Here is a 19,331-nt window from a genome sequence, read left to right as displayed (position 1 = left end):
AGGACATGGTTCCAGTAATCCATGTGCTTTGTTGACATGTCTTCACCAAACTGTTTGCAGGCTTTCTTGTGTACCATCTACAGAAGAGGCTTCCTCCTGGGGTGACAGCAATGCACACCAATTTGATTTAGAGTGCGGTGTATGGTCTGAGCACTAACAGGCTGACCCTGCACCTCTTCAATCTCTGCAGCAACGCTGACAGCACTCCTGTAACGAGTCACGACATTATGGAGTGAAAATGACAAGCAGTACTCAATTTGGACATTTAGGGATGTACGTAGTTTCTAAGGGGTGTACTCACTTTTGTTGCCAAGGGTTTAGATATTTATGGCTATATTTTGTGTTATTTTGAGGGGAAAATGAATTAACTATATTATATAAGCTGCACACAGACTACTTTTCATTATGTCAAAGTGTCATTTTGTCAGTGTTGTCCCATGAAAAGATATATTTAAACATCTGCAGAAATGTGAGGGGTGTACTCACTTTTGTGATACACTTTTGTTCCGTAACATGCATGCAACCCTGTTAACATAACCTTTTTATCACGAAGGAAGCAAAGAATCACATAATATGCTAGACTTCACATAATCAGTTTTCCAAAAGAATGTATCAAGCAAATCCATGTTCTTAAGTCTAATTTTCATAATTCTATACATAAGTTAGCCTTAATTGAATGTCTCTCTCTAGCTCTTGCAACTTGTTATGCATACAATCAGAATAAGATCTTTTTGACATATTTTTTTATTTTCTGACTTAAATAAGTTAGCCCTCTTGATCAGCAGTAGCAGCTTTATAAAGCTGCAGCTCACTTTGCAATCAGCAGCCAAATGAGGACAGACTGAACGGATAAATTGTTCATTCCTGGAGTCTAGGTACATTGTCCGAATGCTTCGTCTTGTCATCTGACACCTTCAGGGTAAACGTACTCCCTGCCAACTGACGTACCGAAAGCGAGATGTTCATGCTGCTGAGTTCCTCTGCCTTTTTCTCTAGCGAGTTGACCCACAGTTTGCGTTTTTGCCTGCAGCGTGATGCTGCCGCCCGATTCCTCTCCAGGAAGCGCTGTCTTCGCTCGTCTGGGTCATCTTCCGCCGTACGTCGTCGACGCCCACCCGTGGGCTGTGCTGGAGATACCTGCAGATAGTTGGGCAGGTGGGGAACATGCAGACAGAGTTTGGAGGTGGGTTGATAGAAAAAGGAATCTTGAGACATCACTTTAGTTATTTGTGTACATCATAGTCTTGAAAAAATATAGCCTCAGTCAGACAAAGCCCAGATGCTTTTTGCAAAAAGCTAACAGTGGATAGCAGAGAACATCCAGTTAAAGTCAGTGTAAAGTAAGCAGGACACTCACATTTTAAGATGAGGGTAGTAAAGATTTGTGGGGAAAAAAATGAATGTAGTAAATTTGGACATATTGTATGAAGTTTTTTTGCGCTGCCAACACTATGTTGCTTCTGTTTAGGCATGTGAAGCACTGGAACCATTTTCATTTTGGTTTGGTTTCTGTTACCCATCCGTCAAGTCCCATCACTTGGTTTGATATAAATTTCATTTGTGCACAAAGGCCCTTTTTTATGGATTATCTCTTAACAGCATCATATCTGAATTAGTGCCGTTTTATATGGAGCACAGTGAGATTCTATCACGTGCTACATTATCTTTTTGTGCCGGATACAGACAAGTTAGCAGCCATATGCTTGTCACCATCAAACAATAATTACATGCTTATTACATGCAAGTCCAGGCAAGTGAAGGAACACTTGCAGTGTATCTGTGAGTGACAGACAGACAACACCGCGTACCTGAGGCTGTGAAGGGGATTGAGCGTCTGGTTGTTGGACAAGCAACTGGCTCTGTTCCGCTCTCTGAGGCACCATGGGACTGTTACCCATGGCCATCATGCTTAGGTTGTGTCCTGATGGGCTCTGCTGGGATAGCGATGCCTTCAGACGCTACAGAAAAAGGCATCAAACAGGAGGGAGGTTGATAGGAAATACAGTAATTTTCACACTATAAGGCGGCCCAAACTATAAGCCGCAACCCACCAAATTTGACACGAAAACGACATTTCTTCATAGATAAGCCGCACTGGAGTATAGGCCGCAGCTGTCCTCACTGTATTATAGGATATTTACACCAAAAGATATGAACTGTTAACACTTTATTTGACAGCAGCATCATACGACTGTCATAAGACCAAATGAACCACCATGAAGCTCTGAACCAAGTGGCCGCAAAGCGTCATTGCTTCAAGAAGGTTCAATTGGCCATCCCTGCTCCCTTGGGGGAGACAAGTCAACCTCTGCTGCCACCTGCTGTCAACATTATTTTTGTCCAAAATGCCTCCTAGCATGCATTGCAGCGCTACAGATGTAAATAACAATAAAAATTCATGTTTTGTGCTAATTAATTCTTCAGTTATTGTTCCAGTTGTTTAATTAGTTGTTAGTTATGGTATTTGGTAACACTTTATTTGACAGAGGCACCATAAGACTGTCATTAGACAAGACATTATGACATTACACTGTCATGAGCATTAATGAATGCTTATAACAGATGAAATATAGTGTTATCCGGCAAATTATCTCACTTTTGAATGGATGTAAAAGATCTGAACTGGACAAAAGTGGAGTTAGTGACCTAATTTGCCAGATCACATTTAATGAAATCTGTCATAAACATTCAGTAATGTCCATGAAAGTGTCATGTTTTATAACACTGCTGTCAAATGAAGCGTTACCTAGTAACCCAAATAAATAAACAAATAAGCTCATCTAGCCTATAAGCCGCAGGATTCAAAATGAAGGAAAAAAGTAGCTGCTTATAGTACCAAAATTACGGTATCTTACCTAAAAAAATGAATAACTACATCAGCAAGAAATGGGGAAATCAAAGAGGCACACAAATGGGTTATTCTTACACAGTCGGTTTGTTGGGCCTTATTTGTCAACTCCGCAAAGGTTGCAAATCTCAGAACTGAAATTCAGAAAACTTGTAGGTACAAAAAAAACAAGATTTCTTAAACATGCTTACACTGGTCGTACGCAAAGCAGCAATTAGTTTAATAAATTCCACCTGTGATTAACTCAATTGGTTGCAGAGGGGAGGAGAAGACAAATTTGTCATTTTATGCTACGTCTACCCTAGGATGGATAATGGCCTTAAACGTGTAATTAGTTGGACTGTACGGCATGTCGGCCACACTAGTATGCCCATTATCCGGATTAGTTGTTAGACGGATAACGTACAGTTGTGGTCAAAAGTTTACATACACTTGTGAAGAACATAATGTCATGGCTCTCTTGAGTTTCCAGTTATTTCTACAACTCTGATTTTTCTCTGATAGAGTGATTGGAACAGATACTTCTTTGTCACAAAAAACATTCATGAAGTTTGGTTCTTTTATGACTTTATTATGGGTGAGCAGAAAAAAGTGATCAAATCTGCTGGGTCAAAAATATACATACAGCAGCACTAATATTTGGTAACATGTCCCTTGGCCATTTTCACTTCAATTAGGCGCTTTTGGTAGCCATCCACAAGCTTCTGGCAAGCTTCTGGTTGAATCTTTGACCACTCCTCTTGACAGAATTGGTGCAGTTCAGTTAAATTTGATGGCTTTCTGACATGGACTTGTTTCTTCAGCATTGTCCACAAGTTCAAGTCAGGACTTTGGGAAGGCCATTCGAAAACCTTAATTCTAGCCTGATTTAGCCATTCCATTACCACTTTTGATGTGTGTTTGGGGTCATTGTCCTGTTGGAACACCCAACTGCGCCCAAGACCCAATCTTCGGGCTGATGACGTTAGGTTATCTTGAAGAATTTGAAGGTAATCCTCCTTCTTCATTATCCCATTTACTCTCTGTAAAGCACCAGTTCCATTGGCAGCAAAACAGCCCCACAGCTTAATACTACCACCACCGTGCTTGACGGTAGGCATGGTGTACTTGGGGTTAAAGGCCTCACCTTTTCTCCTCCAAACATATTGCTGGGCATTGTGGCCAAACAGCTCGATTTTTGTTTCGTCTGACCACAGAACTTTCCTCCAGAAGGTCTTATCTTTGTCCATGTGATCAGCAGCAAACTTCAGTCGAGCCTTAAGGTGCCGCTTTTGGAGCAAGGGCTTCCTTCTTGCACGGCAGCCTCTCAGTCCATGGAGATGCAAAACACGCTTGACTGTGGACACTGACACCTGTGTTCCAGCAGCTTCTAATTCTTGGCAGATCTGCTTTTTGGTGATTCTCGGTTGAATCTTCACCCTCCTGACCAATTTTCTCTTAGCAGCAGGTGATAGCTTGCGTTTTCTTCCTGATCGTGGCAGTGACAAAACAGTGCCATGCACTTTATACTTACAAACAATTGTTTGCACTGTTGCTTTTGGGACCTGCAGCTGCTTTGAAATGGCTCCAACTGACTTTCCTGACTTGTTCAAGTCAATGATTGTTCAAGTCAATAATCACTCACAAGAAATTGCTAATTCATGTTGCTGTATGTATATTTTTGACCCAGCAGATTTGATCACTTTTTCTGTTAACCCATAATAAAGTCATAAAAGAACCAAACTTCATGAATGTTTTTTGTGACAAAGAAGTATCTGTTCCAATCACTTTATCGGAGAAAAATCAGAGTTGTAGAAATAACTGGAAACTCAAGACAGCCATGACATTACGTTCTTCACAAGTGTATGTAAACTTTTGACCACAACTGTAGGCGGGTAATGTTACCCGCCGCCTACGCGCCGCCTAATATGGACTGCTGTCTCCGTACAACATTCGGATATTCAGGAAGGGACGTTATGCCGTCGCTGTTTTTAGTACGCCATGACAGCATGTAAACAATGGAGGCGGACGATCATGACGTGGCATTCCTGCTCTTCTCTTTTCCACACATTTTTCTTGAACCTTCAACCTACGTCTCAATAATATGCTTTAATTCAGTCCCCATTTAAGGTGGAGATGAGCGTTTTTACAGAACTCGTTTCCCGAGTTGTCTCACATCAGCCAGGTGCGGGGCTGGCCCCTCCCAACTCAATGCCGACCAAACATAAGTACTGTATATAAACAGAGAAAAATTAAACCCTGAAAAGTGACCTGCGTGGTACCACCAGTCAAAGAGGCGCGCGATTTTTCTCTGCCTGTCAAAACTGTTGGCACTTCCAGGATCGCCACTTTTATGCACAAGCAGACTGGTTGCGGCTTCCAGGAAATATACCCAGTGCCACAACATATGTTCTATTAGTTATTTTCCAAGTGGTGAGAGCGCAACTGAGCATCGATTGTAACATCCCAGTAATGATGTCAGGCTTTTGTTGTTTTATAAAGATTTGTTTCAATCACAACTAGGCTCCTGCTCGTAAAAGCTGAGCGTGCTCTCCTGAATGATGCGTTCGATTGCATGACGCGTTCGATTGCGATCACGAAAAAACAGTGATCACAAAATAATGACAGTCTAGAAGGTGTAGTAATTTCAAAATTTGCCGCGGGCGAGGAATGAGTTTCCGGTTCAGAGGTAAACCGCGCGGGCGATGATGTAACACATGAGGCTTCCCCTTTTTATGCATGCGTAGTTTGCGCACATGCAGGCGTACCTTGCGGAAGCAGGGACGGCCTTAAACGCACCGTAAAACGAAGTGTGGACAGGTATAAAAGTAGTCGGCAAAATACCCTGGAGAAAATTATCTGTCCTAGTGTAGACGTAGCCTTAAGACTCACAGTACGGTACTTGCAGGAATACTGGATCACTTAAAGGTGACATCCTGCAGAATTCTTTATGCTGATATATGCTTAAGATGGGTCAAAATGAGTGTGTGACCAAGATTAAGGATGTCATCTATGTGGTTTGTAATTTGATAGCAATTGGCGATGATAACACCAAACCTTGTTATGCAAGTGCCATGCGTCTTGCTGCCATCTTTATCACGTGAAGTCAACCAAAGTCGAATGAGTTTGGAAATGGCTTCAATATATTCTGGAAAGAATCCCTAGACATTCAGGAAACAGTAATTTTACTACATTCAGACCCATTTTGTTAAGAGTAACCATAGAACAATGTGCATATTTCCTGGTTCTCTGACATAAAGGCACTAAGCCGCAAGCAAGCCATTGTACAGTGTTAAAATGCACATATTTGTTGTAATATACCAGTAGGCTAAAATGTTATTAATTGTTGCCCAAAAGTCTGTTTTCTTGGAGGACTAGAAAAATCATAGGATATTTTCTATTAAGAGGAGGTTTTTTTCTGAGGTATTTTGACAATTTAAAGTTTAACAATATCCATGAATGCTTAATTAAAAAAAAAAGTTGTCAATTAATCAATGAAACCTCGGATCACTAATAGCTGTTTATAGTTTGTAATGTCTAAAAGTTGCATACGATTACCTATTTTATAATTTAATGTTCAAAATTAAATTGGATGCAGTGCTTTAGTTGCATGTTGTTTTTATGCTTATATTTTGCTTAGCAAGATTGTGATCATATCGATAACTGATCATTTCTTTGTTTTTTTCAGACCCTGGGGGTTCCATAGTACATCATGTTACTATAACTTTTTATTACGTTCCCACACCAGTCGTTTTCTATTACGCGTAGTAACATTGCAAATTTGGGTCTCATGGGTTAAGTGCAATAATAAAAAGTCATATGACTAAGAAACTGAGTCAAAAGGAAGGCAGCGTGTGACTGCGGGGTAAAGATGGAGACGAAAAAGCGAATAGATAAAAAAAAAAAAAAAAAAAAAAAGTTAATGATTGCCAATCAGGCGCTAACCATCTTGGCTTCGGAGTGGATGCTGTAGCCAGAAGGGGAGTTTGAACCACTGCTGCTGCTTCCGAGAGGAGGACCAGGGATTCCGGGAATGTTTGGTACCATGCACATGGGTCGGGCAAGCTTGAGAAACAAGAAAACAAGAAATACGCCACATGCTGAAATGACAAAAAAAAAAAAAAGTGTAAAAAGTATCTTGTTTTGCAGGCCTTACATTGATGACGGATGGCATCTGAACTGGACCAGGGAGGACAGGTACCGCCTGACCCGAGGGGAGCATCATCATGGAGTAGTGGCTTGTTGGTGAACTAGACAGAGATTACAGAGGATGAGTGACAAAGCTCAGACTTCTTATCTACTGTATGTGATGTTTACACAATGTGCAAGTCATACACATTACATAAAAATAAGCAAATAAGGGCTGTAACAATACAAAAACTCAAGATTTTAGAATGTTTACGATTCTTTACCGATTCAGAATGACTTTTTGAATGTGCAAAGTATTTTATTTAAATATTATTTATACTAACATATAACAATGCAATAATTTGACTGACTATTGAAAAATAATAAGTAAATAATAACAATAATCAGCTCAAATTTTCAAGGCAAAATCTTGCACTCAGTGTATTGTATCCCTCCCTCTCTCAACGACAAGAGGTACACAGTGGCTCACCCCAAAGTGCGATTAGAAGGTGGTGCCTGTGTGATAACAGAGGTGGGCGATGGCATGGTGGGCTGAAGGCCATCAAAGCCCAAGTGCAGGGGAAGGGAACCTGGACGTACGATTGTGGGTGTCGGGGCAGAGCTCCTTGGCGGCATGTCCTGTGACAACATCAACGGGATATCATCAGAAGGCATCTCTTTTTAAGAATTACAAGACTTTTGTCTTACCTTCCCCTTGAAGGTCTCACTTCTGCTGTCTTGTGATGCAGAGATTGAGTCAGGACTGTCTGGTGGCGAGGAGTCAACTTCAACAGGTGCCTCCTCTTTAACCTTAACATCTGATGGTGTCTGCAAGCTCATGTCCAAAGCCACTGAAGGGGGTGCAGGGAGCTGAGAAGGCAGGGAAGAATATATAAGTAAATACATACATTCATAGAAGTATATATACTAGGGCTGTCAAATGATTAAAATTTTTAATCGAGTTAATTACAGCTTAAAAATTAATTAATCGCAATTAATCGCAATTCGAACCAGCTATAAAATATGCCATATTTTCTGTAAATTATATATATATTCTGTAAAATAAATTGTTGGAATGGAAAGATAAGACACAAGATGGATATATACATTCAACATACGGTACATAAGGACTGTAGTGGGCATTTCACACTACTGTCATTTAAATCTGTCTATGCTGTCCTCACGCCGAAGTGTCTACTTTTTCCAAAGCTAGACAGCGAGTGAACGACGCCTTAATAATCAGACCTCTTCCTTTTTTATCTGATTTATTAATAAAATGGCCTCAAACCATTGTCCTCTTTAGACCGTCATAAAACTACAAAAAAAAGTACACAAGCAGTGCATTAGCAACAACGTTAGCTTAGCACGCTATACAGGTTCACTAAACATAAACAAAAAGCGTCTCATACAAAAAATATAACATTTCGCTTACTAACATAATATGTACATTCTTTACAACAACCATACTTACGGACAAATCTTGTCCAAGGATCATATAAGCACAACATTACAACGTAGGCGTCAGCCCGAGACGTCGTGCAGCCATATTGAACTGGCAAGAAAACAATAAACCATGTCGCAAAGCGACCACAAGAGTTCGCTGTTAGACAGCACAAAAAGCCTTGCTGTAAAACTTACCAAAAGGCAGAATACTGTCTGAGCGGGACATGTGCGTTAATTGCGTCAAATATTTTAACGTGATTAATTTTAAAAAATTAATTACCGCCCATTAACGCGATAATTTTGACAGCCCTAATATATACTGTATATAGTGTTCACACAACTCACGCGTCTGTAAATCAACCTACCACTGTTCGTCAAATTTAACTTTTAGAAATAAACTGAATATTTTCAATAAAGACATAGTGGTCAGGTCAACAGCAGAGCTTCCCAAACTTAAGTACGCCAGATGACATGTATAACGGTGACTTGTATCAGACTATTTTTGCAGTAAAATCAAATTGAAATTAATGTAAGAACCCCAAATCCACATCCACATGACTGTCAGCAATGTAGTCATGCTGTCTCTCCCTTCAAAAGCTGAATCAACAGGGTAAGTTTAGGTGTGTGTGACTTATGGAAGCAAAGATGAGCTCTGACTCATTGTGAATAGAAAAAAATGTTTTTAACATTAGCCATTACATTTTATATTGGAATGAATGTTCCAACTTCAGCAAAAAAACAACGTTCACACTGCAGGTAAATTGCAATATTTATGCCCAAATGCGACATGTATGTCTATTTTTCATGCAATACGAACAGTGCTAGTCCCATTTTTTCTAAATACGATTTAGTTGGCTTTCATATGTGGATGTAAATCAAACAGATACGGTTTCAGTATGAATGTTTAGGTCACGCTAATCCAACCTTTACATCACCTATGTCAATCTTATCGTGCTCTCTTATTTAAACAGTGGGGTAAGCAAGTTGTAATAGAAAAATGAGAAGTTAATAGAAAAATGAGAAGTGCACCTCCACCCGGGACCACATTTATTACCGTAAACAATGTGCCATGTGACATCGTACTTTTCCCACATACATTTCCATCAAGATTGTGTTATTTACGCATGTGCTTTGGCCGACATCATATTTTGTACGCATGCGTGTCACTTCAAGGACGCATTACTTTCGCATTAAAAGCTGCATTTGTGTATAAAGTGAATGATGACATAAAAGATTGGTTTAACAAAAAAGAAAAAGGTTCAGGCATAATGTCCTGCAATGTAAATATATTTTAAGTCCTGGTAAACAGCTATACAACATAGCAAATGTTCTTCATTCTGCTTGTAATTTTACCCATATTATATTCCACGTTTTTTGTGATGATGGATTTTAGGGCTCCCCAAACAGTAGCCCAAACTCACTCAGTAGCACCCACTGGAAAGTATTTTTTCAAACGACCCCTTAACACCAGCACATAACAGGACACATCTAAGATTTTCAAGGACCTGTGCCTGAATTTGACTGAAAGTTGTTGGCTACCATTTTGTTTTTTAGGTATCCAAGGGGATCATCATCTCTTAAGTTTGGGAAAGGCAGATCCACAACTATGAGAGAGATAAATAACTGAATACTTCCTGTGAATTTACATAAAACACTTCGACAGAAATCCCCCTATGAAAACCATGCTTTTCTAAATAATGTTTGTTTTCCACATTAGCGAAATAATTGTGTATGTTGCATTTTGAGTAAAAATAAAGAGGCCACAACATTCGGAGGGGTGTGCTTCCCAATATTAACACAGCCACAAATTAAGAAAACGTCTTACAGAGTTCTTCACTCGCTTGTTGTCATCGTCATCTTGTTCGAAGGAGTTGGCCAGATCATTGAACAGACCGACCTCCTCACAGTTCTTTAGAAAGCGAGTAGGAGTGGGGGTCTGGTCTGGAAAAAGAGACCCAAAGCAACACTTTCAGCCTTTGTCAGTGAATACATAAAAACAACTATGAATAAAGCAACATAGTTGCTTTTAGAACCCCAAAAGTACAATAATGAGCACTTTAATGAATAGTAGAATTGCTACCTGCAATAATGACAGAGTCTGTCCTGGGCGCAAACTTTAATGTCATCTCATGCTTGTGTTTGTGTACAGCCAAGTGATCCTCATTAGTAAATCTCTGGTGAAGAGAAGGAGAGAAAGGAGAAGTTAAGATGGAGTGAACATAGTGTAGCTCAGGGCTATCATGTTGTTTGTCTCCAATACATTTGCCCGTGTGGGCGGTGTAAACCCCTTTATGTGATAAACTGTCCCCATCATTGCCGCAGATCAAGTGTTCAGATATCTTGGTTGACACCATAAAGATTTGCAACAAGACAACATAATCACGGAATTTGATTATGCATGCATGTGCTCAGAGTTTTGTGCAACATAGATAATAAAGTTTGTTAAAACATACTATAAACATCTTTTAATGTATATAGTGTCCAATAACTTTGGCTGCATGAGTCATTAGATCCTCTCTGGCAATTCTATGTCTTTACTTGCATGCCCCCCATCACTGAACGTACAAGAAAATACACAAAAAAAAAACACGTGCAAATGCTGCTTCTGTTAAGCGCAATTACCGCTTGTATTTTGGTGGGATGGTTTTTGGTGGTTTGTAGTACAGTTGTGCTACCCTGAAGAGGCTGTCTGTGGAAAAAGGCTTTTGATTGAATTTTTTTTTTTTTTCACTATTTGGAACATTTGAGTCTATCTGGCTGTGAGATAATTCAGAAGACGCACTGAGTGAAGTTGTTCATTAGAACACTTCTTGCACAGACCTATTGCGAAGGCCTGTTTTCCCAAGGATGTAAGCAGCACCCCAATACAATCTTGCCCATAGTAGCTGCCATGTACGTCTGCTAGTAAAATTACAAACACTTCTCCTGTTGACTTAGATAATAAGTAGACAATTTTGGGAACGTGTGTGTCACGGAGACAAAAGAAAGGTCTGATTTCTGTTAAATTCGAGGGAGAAGACGGCAAAATGACTCCTCTACAGTGGGGTAAACAAGTATTTAGTCAACCACCAATTGTGCAAGTTCTCCTACTTGAAAAGATTAGAGAGGCCTGTAATTCTCAACATGGGTAAACCTCAACCACGAGAGACAGAATGTGGGGGAAAAAAAACAGAAAATCACATTGTTTGATTTTTAAAGAATTTATTTCAAAATTAGAGTGGAAAATAAGTATTTGGTCACCTACAAACAAGCAAGATTTCTGGCTGTCAAAGAGGTCTAACTTCTTCTAACGAGGTCTAACGAGGCTCCACTCTTTACCTATATTAATGGCACCTGTTTTAACTCATTATTGGTATAAAAGACACCTGTCCACAATGTCAGTCAGTCACACTCCAAATTCCACTGTGGCCAAGACCAAAGAGCTGTCGAAGGACCCAGAGACAAAATTGTAGACCTGCACCAGGCTGGGAAGACTGAATCTGCAATAGGTAAAACGCGTGGTGTAAAGAAATTAACTGTGGGAGCAATTATTAGAAAATGGAAGACATACAAGACCACTGATAATCTCCCTCGATCTGGGGCTCCATGCAAGATCTCACCCCGTGGGGTCAAAATGATAACAAGAACGATAAGCAAAAATCCCAGAACCACACGGGGGGCTTAGTGAATGACCTACAGACAGCTGGGACCACAGTAACAAAGGCTACTATCAGTAACACAATGCGCCACCAGGGACTCAAATCCTGCACTGCCAGACGTGTCCCCCTGCTGAAGAAAGTACACGTCCAGGCCCGTCTGCGGTTCGCTAGAGAGCATTTGTATGTTCCAGAAGAGGACTGGGAGAATGTGTTATGGTCAGATGAAACCAAAATAGAACTTTTTGGTAGAAACACAAGTTCTTGTGTTTGGGGGAGAAAGAATACTGAATTGCATTTGAAGAACACCACACCCACTGTGAAGCATGGGGGTGGAAACATCTTGCTTTGGAGCTGTTTTTCTGCAAAGGGACTAGGACAACTGATCTGTGTAACGGAAAGAATGAATGGGGCCATGTATCAAGAGATTTTGAGTGAAAATCTCCTTCCATCAGCAAGGGCATTGAAGATGAGACGTGGTTGGGTCTTTCAGCATGGCAATGATCGCAAACACACAGCCAGGGCAACAAAGGAGTGGCTTCGTAAGAAGCATTTCAAGGTCCTGGAGTGGCCTAGCCAGTCTCCAGATCTAAACCCCATCGAAAATCTGTGAAGGGAGTTGAAAGCCCATGCTGCCCAACGACAGCCCCAAAACATCACTGCTCAAGAAAACGTTTGGCCTCCGTTATTGCCAACAAAGTATTGAGATTAACTTTTGGTATTGACCAAATACTTATTTTCCACCATGATTTGCGAATAAATTCTTTAAAAATCCACATTCTGTCTCTCATGGTTGAGGTTTACACATGTTGACAATTACAGGCCTCTCTAATATTTTCAAGTGGGAGAACTTGCACAATTAGTGGTTGACTAAATACTTATTTGCCCCACTGTATGTGTATCAAAACCAATCAAAGTCAGCCAAAACAGCACCAAATTGCTCCACCAGCTCTCTGATATCAGGCAAACTGCCATCTTGAGTGGAACTGTTAATTCCAGGTTCTTTGCTGTCACGACACAAAGCATCCTGGAGCATCGCACAACACATTTCTGCACTCCGTGGTTGAGCTCCCTTACATGCTGTGGTTGAGACCACAATATCTACTATCTCAACTAGGTCGGTACCAGAATTTACCAAGACAACACCAATACTTTTGTGAGACACGACCAAGACTGAGATGAGCTGAAACTGTGACAAGACTACTATCATGATTGCAACTCAACGATGAATCTGATTAAAAACATTTCATTTTCATCCCATTTTTCAAAAGACAGGGCATAATTTAAAATTTATAGTTGAGAACCTGCAAAAAATGAACATAATGGCTTGTGATTCAGTTACTGGTTTAGCCCCGTAGCATGTCAGAATAGAGGTAAAAAATTTGTTGTCGTCTGAAGCAAGTAACAATCAAATAGGCAACGATAAATCTTTTTTGTATCGGAGAGTTTAAGAAATCTGAGAATTGATAATCAAAATATTGTAGCTGTTGACTCATCATTTCTTTGTTGCACCTAGCTAGTTAGGCTAGATACTGTTTATACTTTCTAATGTGTAAAATATGCAAATTATTTTCATTTTATACAAAAGGGCTGTTTGAGTTTCATGTTTATGAATTCAACTTAATGACCTAGTTCTTGATCCACGTGGACAACAGCATGACCTAGTGCTTGATCCACGTGGACAACAGGAGTGAATTGCTTTTTGCAGGAGATACATTAGAAAGTTTTATTTTATAAGATGAAACAATTAAAATTACAACAATAACAGATATTGATTCATCTTTGAGGTCTGGGACTTGGCAATGTCAAGCCTCTAGAAGACAGAAGCATCTGAGACACCACGCTGGTTCTGTGGATGACTGCCCATGTGAATCAGCCAGCGGTGTAGGAAGAATAATCTTGGCTATGGAACCAGGCTTGTTGCTGTTGGCTGCATCCTATTTTAAGGGTGCCGTGTTGCAGTTGCGAATGCTGCCGTGAGAGTGAAGTGGAAACACTGTCAAGTGTGTGCGTGTGTGTGTGTGTGTGTGGGGGGGGGGTATTTTTAGCCCGGCTAGGCCACATCATCGAAAGAACTCCACGTTGTTTGTAGAGTCTTGCTGAGGAAACTTACACACAATAATACCGTGCAAGAGATAGTGGCATCTAGGGTTACCACGACGCACATAGAAAAAAAGACTGGCCAGCAGAGAATGGGGGGCGGTTGTTGTTTCTATCGTTAGCTTGGCAAAAGGAAAATGAAGAGCAGAGCCAGGACTCAAACATTACGGCAGTGATTCACTTTGCTGGTAGAAAACTGTTGTGTAGAGCTGCAGAGGGCCACAAATCATCATACACTCTCTGGTCTTCTCATGGCTTTTGTGTTGTAGATTTTGTATTGTTATATATTATGTATCAAAATAAAAGTTGCTTTTGAAAATAAAATAAAAAAATAGGATGGTAAATTGCTCTCATGTGCATATTTAAGAGTGCTATTGATGGCTCTCCTGGATTTTGGAAACAGTGAGGCCTGTGGATGGTTGGATATACTGTAGTGTAAAGACCTATGGAAACAATTCTGAGACATTGCCCTGGTGACAGCAAGTAAAATCTTAGTCTCCCTGGCTAGAGTCGCGGCAACATCTCTGTCTAGTCAGTGAAACACACCCTCAACACAATTCATCAGCCTGCATAATAATGCAGTAACTAACGCTTAACTTTTTAATATATTATATTGTTTGAAAATTACATCATTTTCAATGGCTGTTTCCACACAATGTTTTGATATGCCTTTGTTTACCAATTTGGATTTAACTTGAGAATGCTTCAGTATTTTCTTATCAAATTTGCCACACTTATAAAGAATGACATTCTTATTAATCTAATTGAGTATTTTGAAATTATAGTCTTATAGTGTTATAATGTTTTCAAGTTATTACTGGCTGAACCCTGATATTACTGGGCCGTGACAATGGAGAATAACATTTATCAAAAAACAAGTGGAAATGTTGGCTTCGTTGGATTGTACATATCAAATATGAAGAAAATGCACCAGTTTAGAGCGGAAGTAAGTAATGGTGCACCTTCCTACCATGGTAACCACACACAATATAATACATTACAATTTGTATATTTACATTGTTGAGCTCAATAAGCCCATATATGGATTTTATGTGGTTTATTTAAATGTTCCATTTAAAAAAAATAGGTGGCTGTGATATTGTTATTTTCAATGTTCTTGGTTTATTGCCCCTCAAGTTTTTGAATGCTCATTTGCACCAAAGAAATGTTCTTGGTTTACTGCCCCTCAAGGTTTTGAATGCTCATTTGCACCAAAGAAATCACAGAATTTTTCTGTGTCTTGCGTGACTGAATTACAGCATGTTGATCAAGAGCTCCAAACATATGCTGACTTTTTTTTTGTCCACCTGACCGGATGGACAACTTTGAAATAAACTTTGAAACTTCATGTTTGGTTTTCATCTTAAGTGGATTACTATATTGAAACAGTAGATTTATTTGTACAAATAAATTAAATGGTGTGGGCTGAATTTTATACAAGCAGAATAATCAAGGGTGATATATGAAATAATTTCACTTGATATTAAATTAACCTATTCATTGGAAATTTAATATCAACCACTTTGTCAAGTAGCCAACCAACAGGGGGAGAACCCTTGGTTAAAGTGCCTATGACACCCTACAGCAGAAGGCCAGAGTCCCTCATGGGACTGAAGAGTAGCACAAAAATTGATTGCAAGAAGCATCATGGGAAGTGGCTAATGCCTCAAAAGTGATTAGCTTTCACTGACATACTGGAAAATTGTGATTAATAACACTAGTCATTTTTTTCTCTATTTTCTGTCACATTAGTTTCTTTTTTTTAACTTATACTGTACAATTTCTGGTCACTGATTTCATATCTGACATTTTATTTTAATATATGCGTTACATTTCATGCACTCAGCCTTTTTCATATTAATATTATTATTTTGATATACAGACTTTTCATATATTTTTACCCAATAACAGTTTAACTTCTCTGTTCTTTGCAAAGTTATATATATTATACATTTGATCTAAAACGTTGTACACATTAATTAACTTGTCATAGATGACTGAATTTCACATGTTTGAGCACTTTGGCTGCAATGCATTACAGTCCATGTCACATTGTCAGTTGTTACTGTCCTTTGTATCCCTGCAGTTATCTAAACCTGACATAACAGGTACTGTTTTGCTACACATTGTTACTTTGGACAATTTTTAAAGTGTCCGCTACATATGTATCCACTGTGCAAAAATCTTGCTTTGCAATAATTTTGCATTGTGAAAAAAAAAAATTATTTGCAAAAAAAGAAAAAAAAACTAGAGAGTTGATTGAAAATAAGGTCAGATCATGGGCATCACTAGATCTGATACAATACACAGCGGGACACTGGCAAGTGAGATGTTGTTTAGCACTTATCCATCATATTTAAACTATATATAACCAAACCAAAATACAACTTTCTGTAAAAAGGTGAGTTTTTTTTCCTGTTATCGGTATTCAGAATCTGAATTGGGATATCCCCAGTTGATAGTCAATTCACCTCTGCTCATGCTCATCAACTTCCATCTCTCCTTCACCTCTTCCTACACTCTGCTGCTCTACTTTTTCTGGACAGAAATGGGGATATATCACTTTAACTCTTATGCAATTAATCAGTGTTATTCAACTGGTAAGTTGTGACCTAAAAGTGGTTTATGTTGCCTAGGTGGGCTACCTAGCTTACCTCTCTCATTCCTCCCTGCTGATTTATCCTTGCTGCGAGCAAATAACGCTTTAATATCCATTTGCAAGAGTAATGCTGTTTGAGTCAAATAGAAATAAAGAATAAAACATCTTGCCACAGATTACATGGAGTACAGTGACAAATAAAATGCTTGTAAAACAGCTGGAAATTATGATCAGCACAGATACAAAATTATTAAAGGTCAGATTACAGCAGTCATACAGTGTGAGTCTATTCATTTTGGTCATATAAACAAATAGCAATAAATCGTATCAGTATTGATACAGTTGATGATTCTCCATTACATGGTGTCTATAAAAAGCGCCAAACAGTCACTCAACTTGTGATGTATCATTGGGAGCATTAAAATAGGCTACTCTTCTTTGTAGTAAGTTACTAGCAACCAATGTTTTTATCCCACATTACAACTTTACAACACAAACCATTTTCCAACTTAGGAACTCAGATCTCCCGACACACAAGAACGCAGCATATCTGCCGAACGTGCTGCGCAGAAGTATCAACTCGTATGCCTATAACAGCCAAAGTTACGTGTATAAATGACCATATTAATGAGCCATGGGCAGATATTAGAAATGGGAGTGAATAGCGTAATTTGGCCAAATTAAATAGGCGCAATCTGTAGATTATGCTACAGTGCCCTCCATAATTATTGGCACCCCTGAAAAAGATGTGTTTTTTAGCTTCTCTTTTTTTTTTAATTCAAATAATATGGGACCTTAATGGAAAAAAAGAGAAAAATCTAACCTTCAGTACAAGTGCATTCATTCATTGGGGAAAAAAACCCACATAAAGAAAAAATGATTTGACATCAAAAAACGTGTGTCACAATTATTACCAACCCTGGTGTTAATATTTTGTACAACCCCCTTTTGCCAACAAAACAAGGTCTGGGGACTGAGATGGCCATGCTGAAGCTGAAGATGGGTCGTCACTAGGGTCTTTCAGCAAGACAATGACCCTAAACATATGGCCAAATCTACACAGAAATGGTTCACCAGACACAAAATCAAGATCCTCCCATGGCCATGTCAGTCCCCAGACCTTGTTTTGTTGGCAAAAGGGGGTTGTACAAAGTATTAACACCAGGGGTGCTAATAATTGTGACACACATTATTTTATGTCAAATATTTTTTTCTTTATGAGGGATTTTTTCCCCACTGAATGAATGCACTTGTATTGAAGGTTGGATTTTTCTCTTTTTTTCAATTAAGGTCCCATATTATTTGAATTTAAAAAAATATTAGAAGCTAAAAAACATCTTTTTCAGGGGTGCCAATAATTATGGAGGGCACTGTATATAGATTTAAACTCCAAAGTATTTTTATACAGGTTGAAATGTATAGTGGGGCACTGCAAATCAATACTGGGGCACGTGCCCCAGTGAAATATATCTGGCGACGTCCATGAGTCAGATTTGGATTCTTTACCCCAAATTTGCATAAATGATTGCATCAATTAGGAGTGGGAACCTCTTGGTACCTCACGATTATGATACAATTTGCGATACAAAGCTCACGATAACGATGATCTGACCATATGGCGATACAATGATTATCGATACAATGGTCTGGAAGTCATTCTAGGATTTTCTACATACAACAGAAAAACACGTTTCTGCTGTGAATTGAAATGAGTTTATCAGTAGTAGACGTCCAATTCATTTGAACTGGGAGGGTGGCAGCGAATCGGATTGAACGTCAATGGCCATCAGTTGCAGCCAATACCAGGCAATGAGGTAATTTTGGGCCATTTAAGATCAGTAACCTATTGATTTTCGGTTAATTCCTGTTGATTTTGGGGTATTTTATGGGTCACTTCCTGTTTATTTTTTAGTTACAGAACAGGATGTGATCTGGGAATCACCCAAATGAATAGGCACTTAGGCAGTGACTCAAACTCAACAGGAAATGACCTGTAAATGCCCTAAAATGAACAGCAAGTGACCTATAAATGCCCCAAAAATCGGACCGAATGACTGTGAATGCTCTGGTTTTGAATGAACGAACATTCCCAGTCTAAATGGATTGGGCATCAGAGTTAACTGAGATACTATTAAGGTGGAAGATTTTGGTAGCAACTTGATGGTTCCTTTTTTTTTTTTTTTTTTTTTTAACATTGACACCTTGTTAAAACGATAACTCAGTTTTTGACAGGAGCATATCGTTAACCTTTTGGGATACAAAGTATCACGATATATCACCATTTCGATATTTTGTCACACTCCAAGCATCAATACAGTATTTTTTTGTTTTACAGTGTTGTGTTCCAGTGCACCTAAATTAATTCAAGATTTACCAGATATCTACCTAAATACGGGGGGAGGGGAGGGGGGGGGGAGGGGTAAAAGTTTGATAATTTTTAAGATTTTCCTAAGTAAATCACTGATTGTTTGGAACAAAAATTTCAATTAAATATATCATATAACAGATGAATTTAGTAATATTAAAGAAGTGAAAAGAAGTTCATAGAATAAACAGAAAGCGTGTAATAATTATTTAAACAAAATAGGCTGGTGCATAA

The 19,331-nt window shown here is 39.0% G+C and overlaps 1 protein-coding gene across 6 annotated transcripts in view; it reads right to left on the bottom strand.

The window, feature by feature from the left end:
- Window positions 1-19,331, bottom strand: part of atf7a (activating transcription factor 7a) — a 47,052-nt gene that overhangs the window by 11,386 nt on the left and 16,335 nt on the right. For 4 of the 6 annotated variants that reach the window (XM_057829415.1, XM_057829413.1, XM_057829412.1 and 1 more), the window contains 8 exons: window positions 10,479-10,572; window positions 10,224-10,339; window positions 7,664-7,825; window positions 7,446-7,594; window positions 6,984-7,077; window positions 6,773-6,892; window positions 1,809-1,958; window positions 949-1,137 (listed from right to left, as the gene is read on the bottom strand). In XM_057829415.1, coding sequence (XP_057685398.1) covers window positions 949-1,137; window positions 1,809-1,958; window positions 6,773-6,892; window positions 6,984-7,077; window positions 7,446-7,594; window positions 7,664-7,825; window positions 10,224-10,339; window positions 10,479-10,572 — 1,074 coding nt within the window. Of the gene's footprint in view, window positions 1-948; window positions 1,138-1,808; window positions 1,959-6,772; window positions 6,893-6,983; window positions 7,078-7,445; window positions 7,595-7,663; window positions 7,826-10,223; window positions 10,340-10,478; window positions 10,573-16,604; window positions 16,863-19,331 lie in introns of those variants that run through there. The other 2 variants (XM_057829416.1, XM_057829417.1) reach the window with 2 other exon arrangements.

The sequence above is a fragment of the Corythoichthys intestinalis genome, chromosome 2, assembly GCF_030265065.1.
Source record: "Corythoichthys intestinalis isolate RoL2023-P3 chromosome 2, ASM3026506v1, whole genome shotgun sequence".
NCBI classification, from domain to species: Eukaryota; Metazoa; Chordata; class Actinopteri; order Syngnathiformes; family Syngnathidae; genus Corythoichthys; species Corythoichthys intestinalis.
Note: the sequence above shows the minus strand (reverse complement) of the source record. Positions and strands in the feature narration are given on the sequence as shown.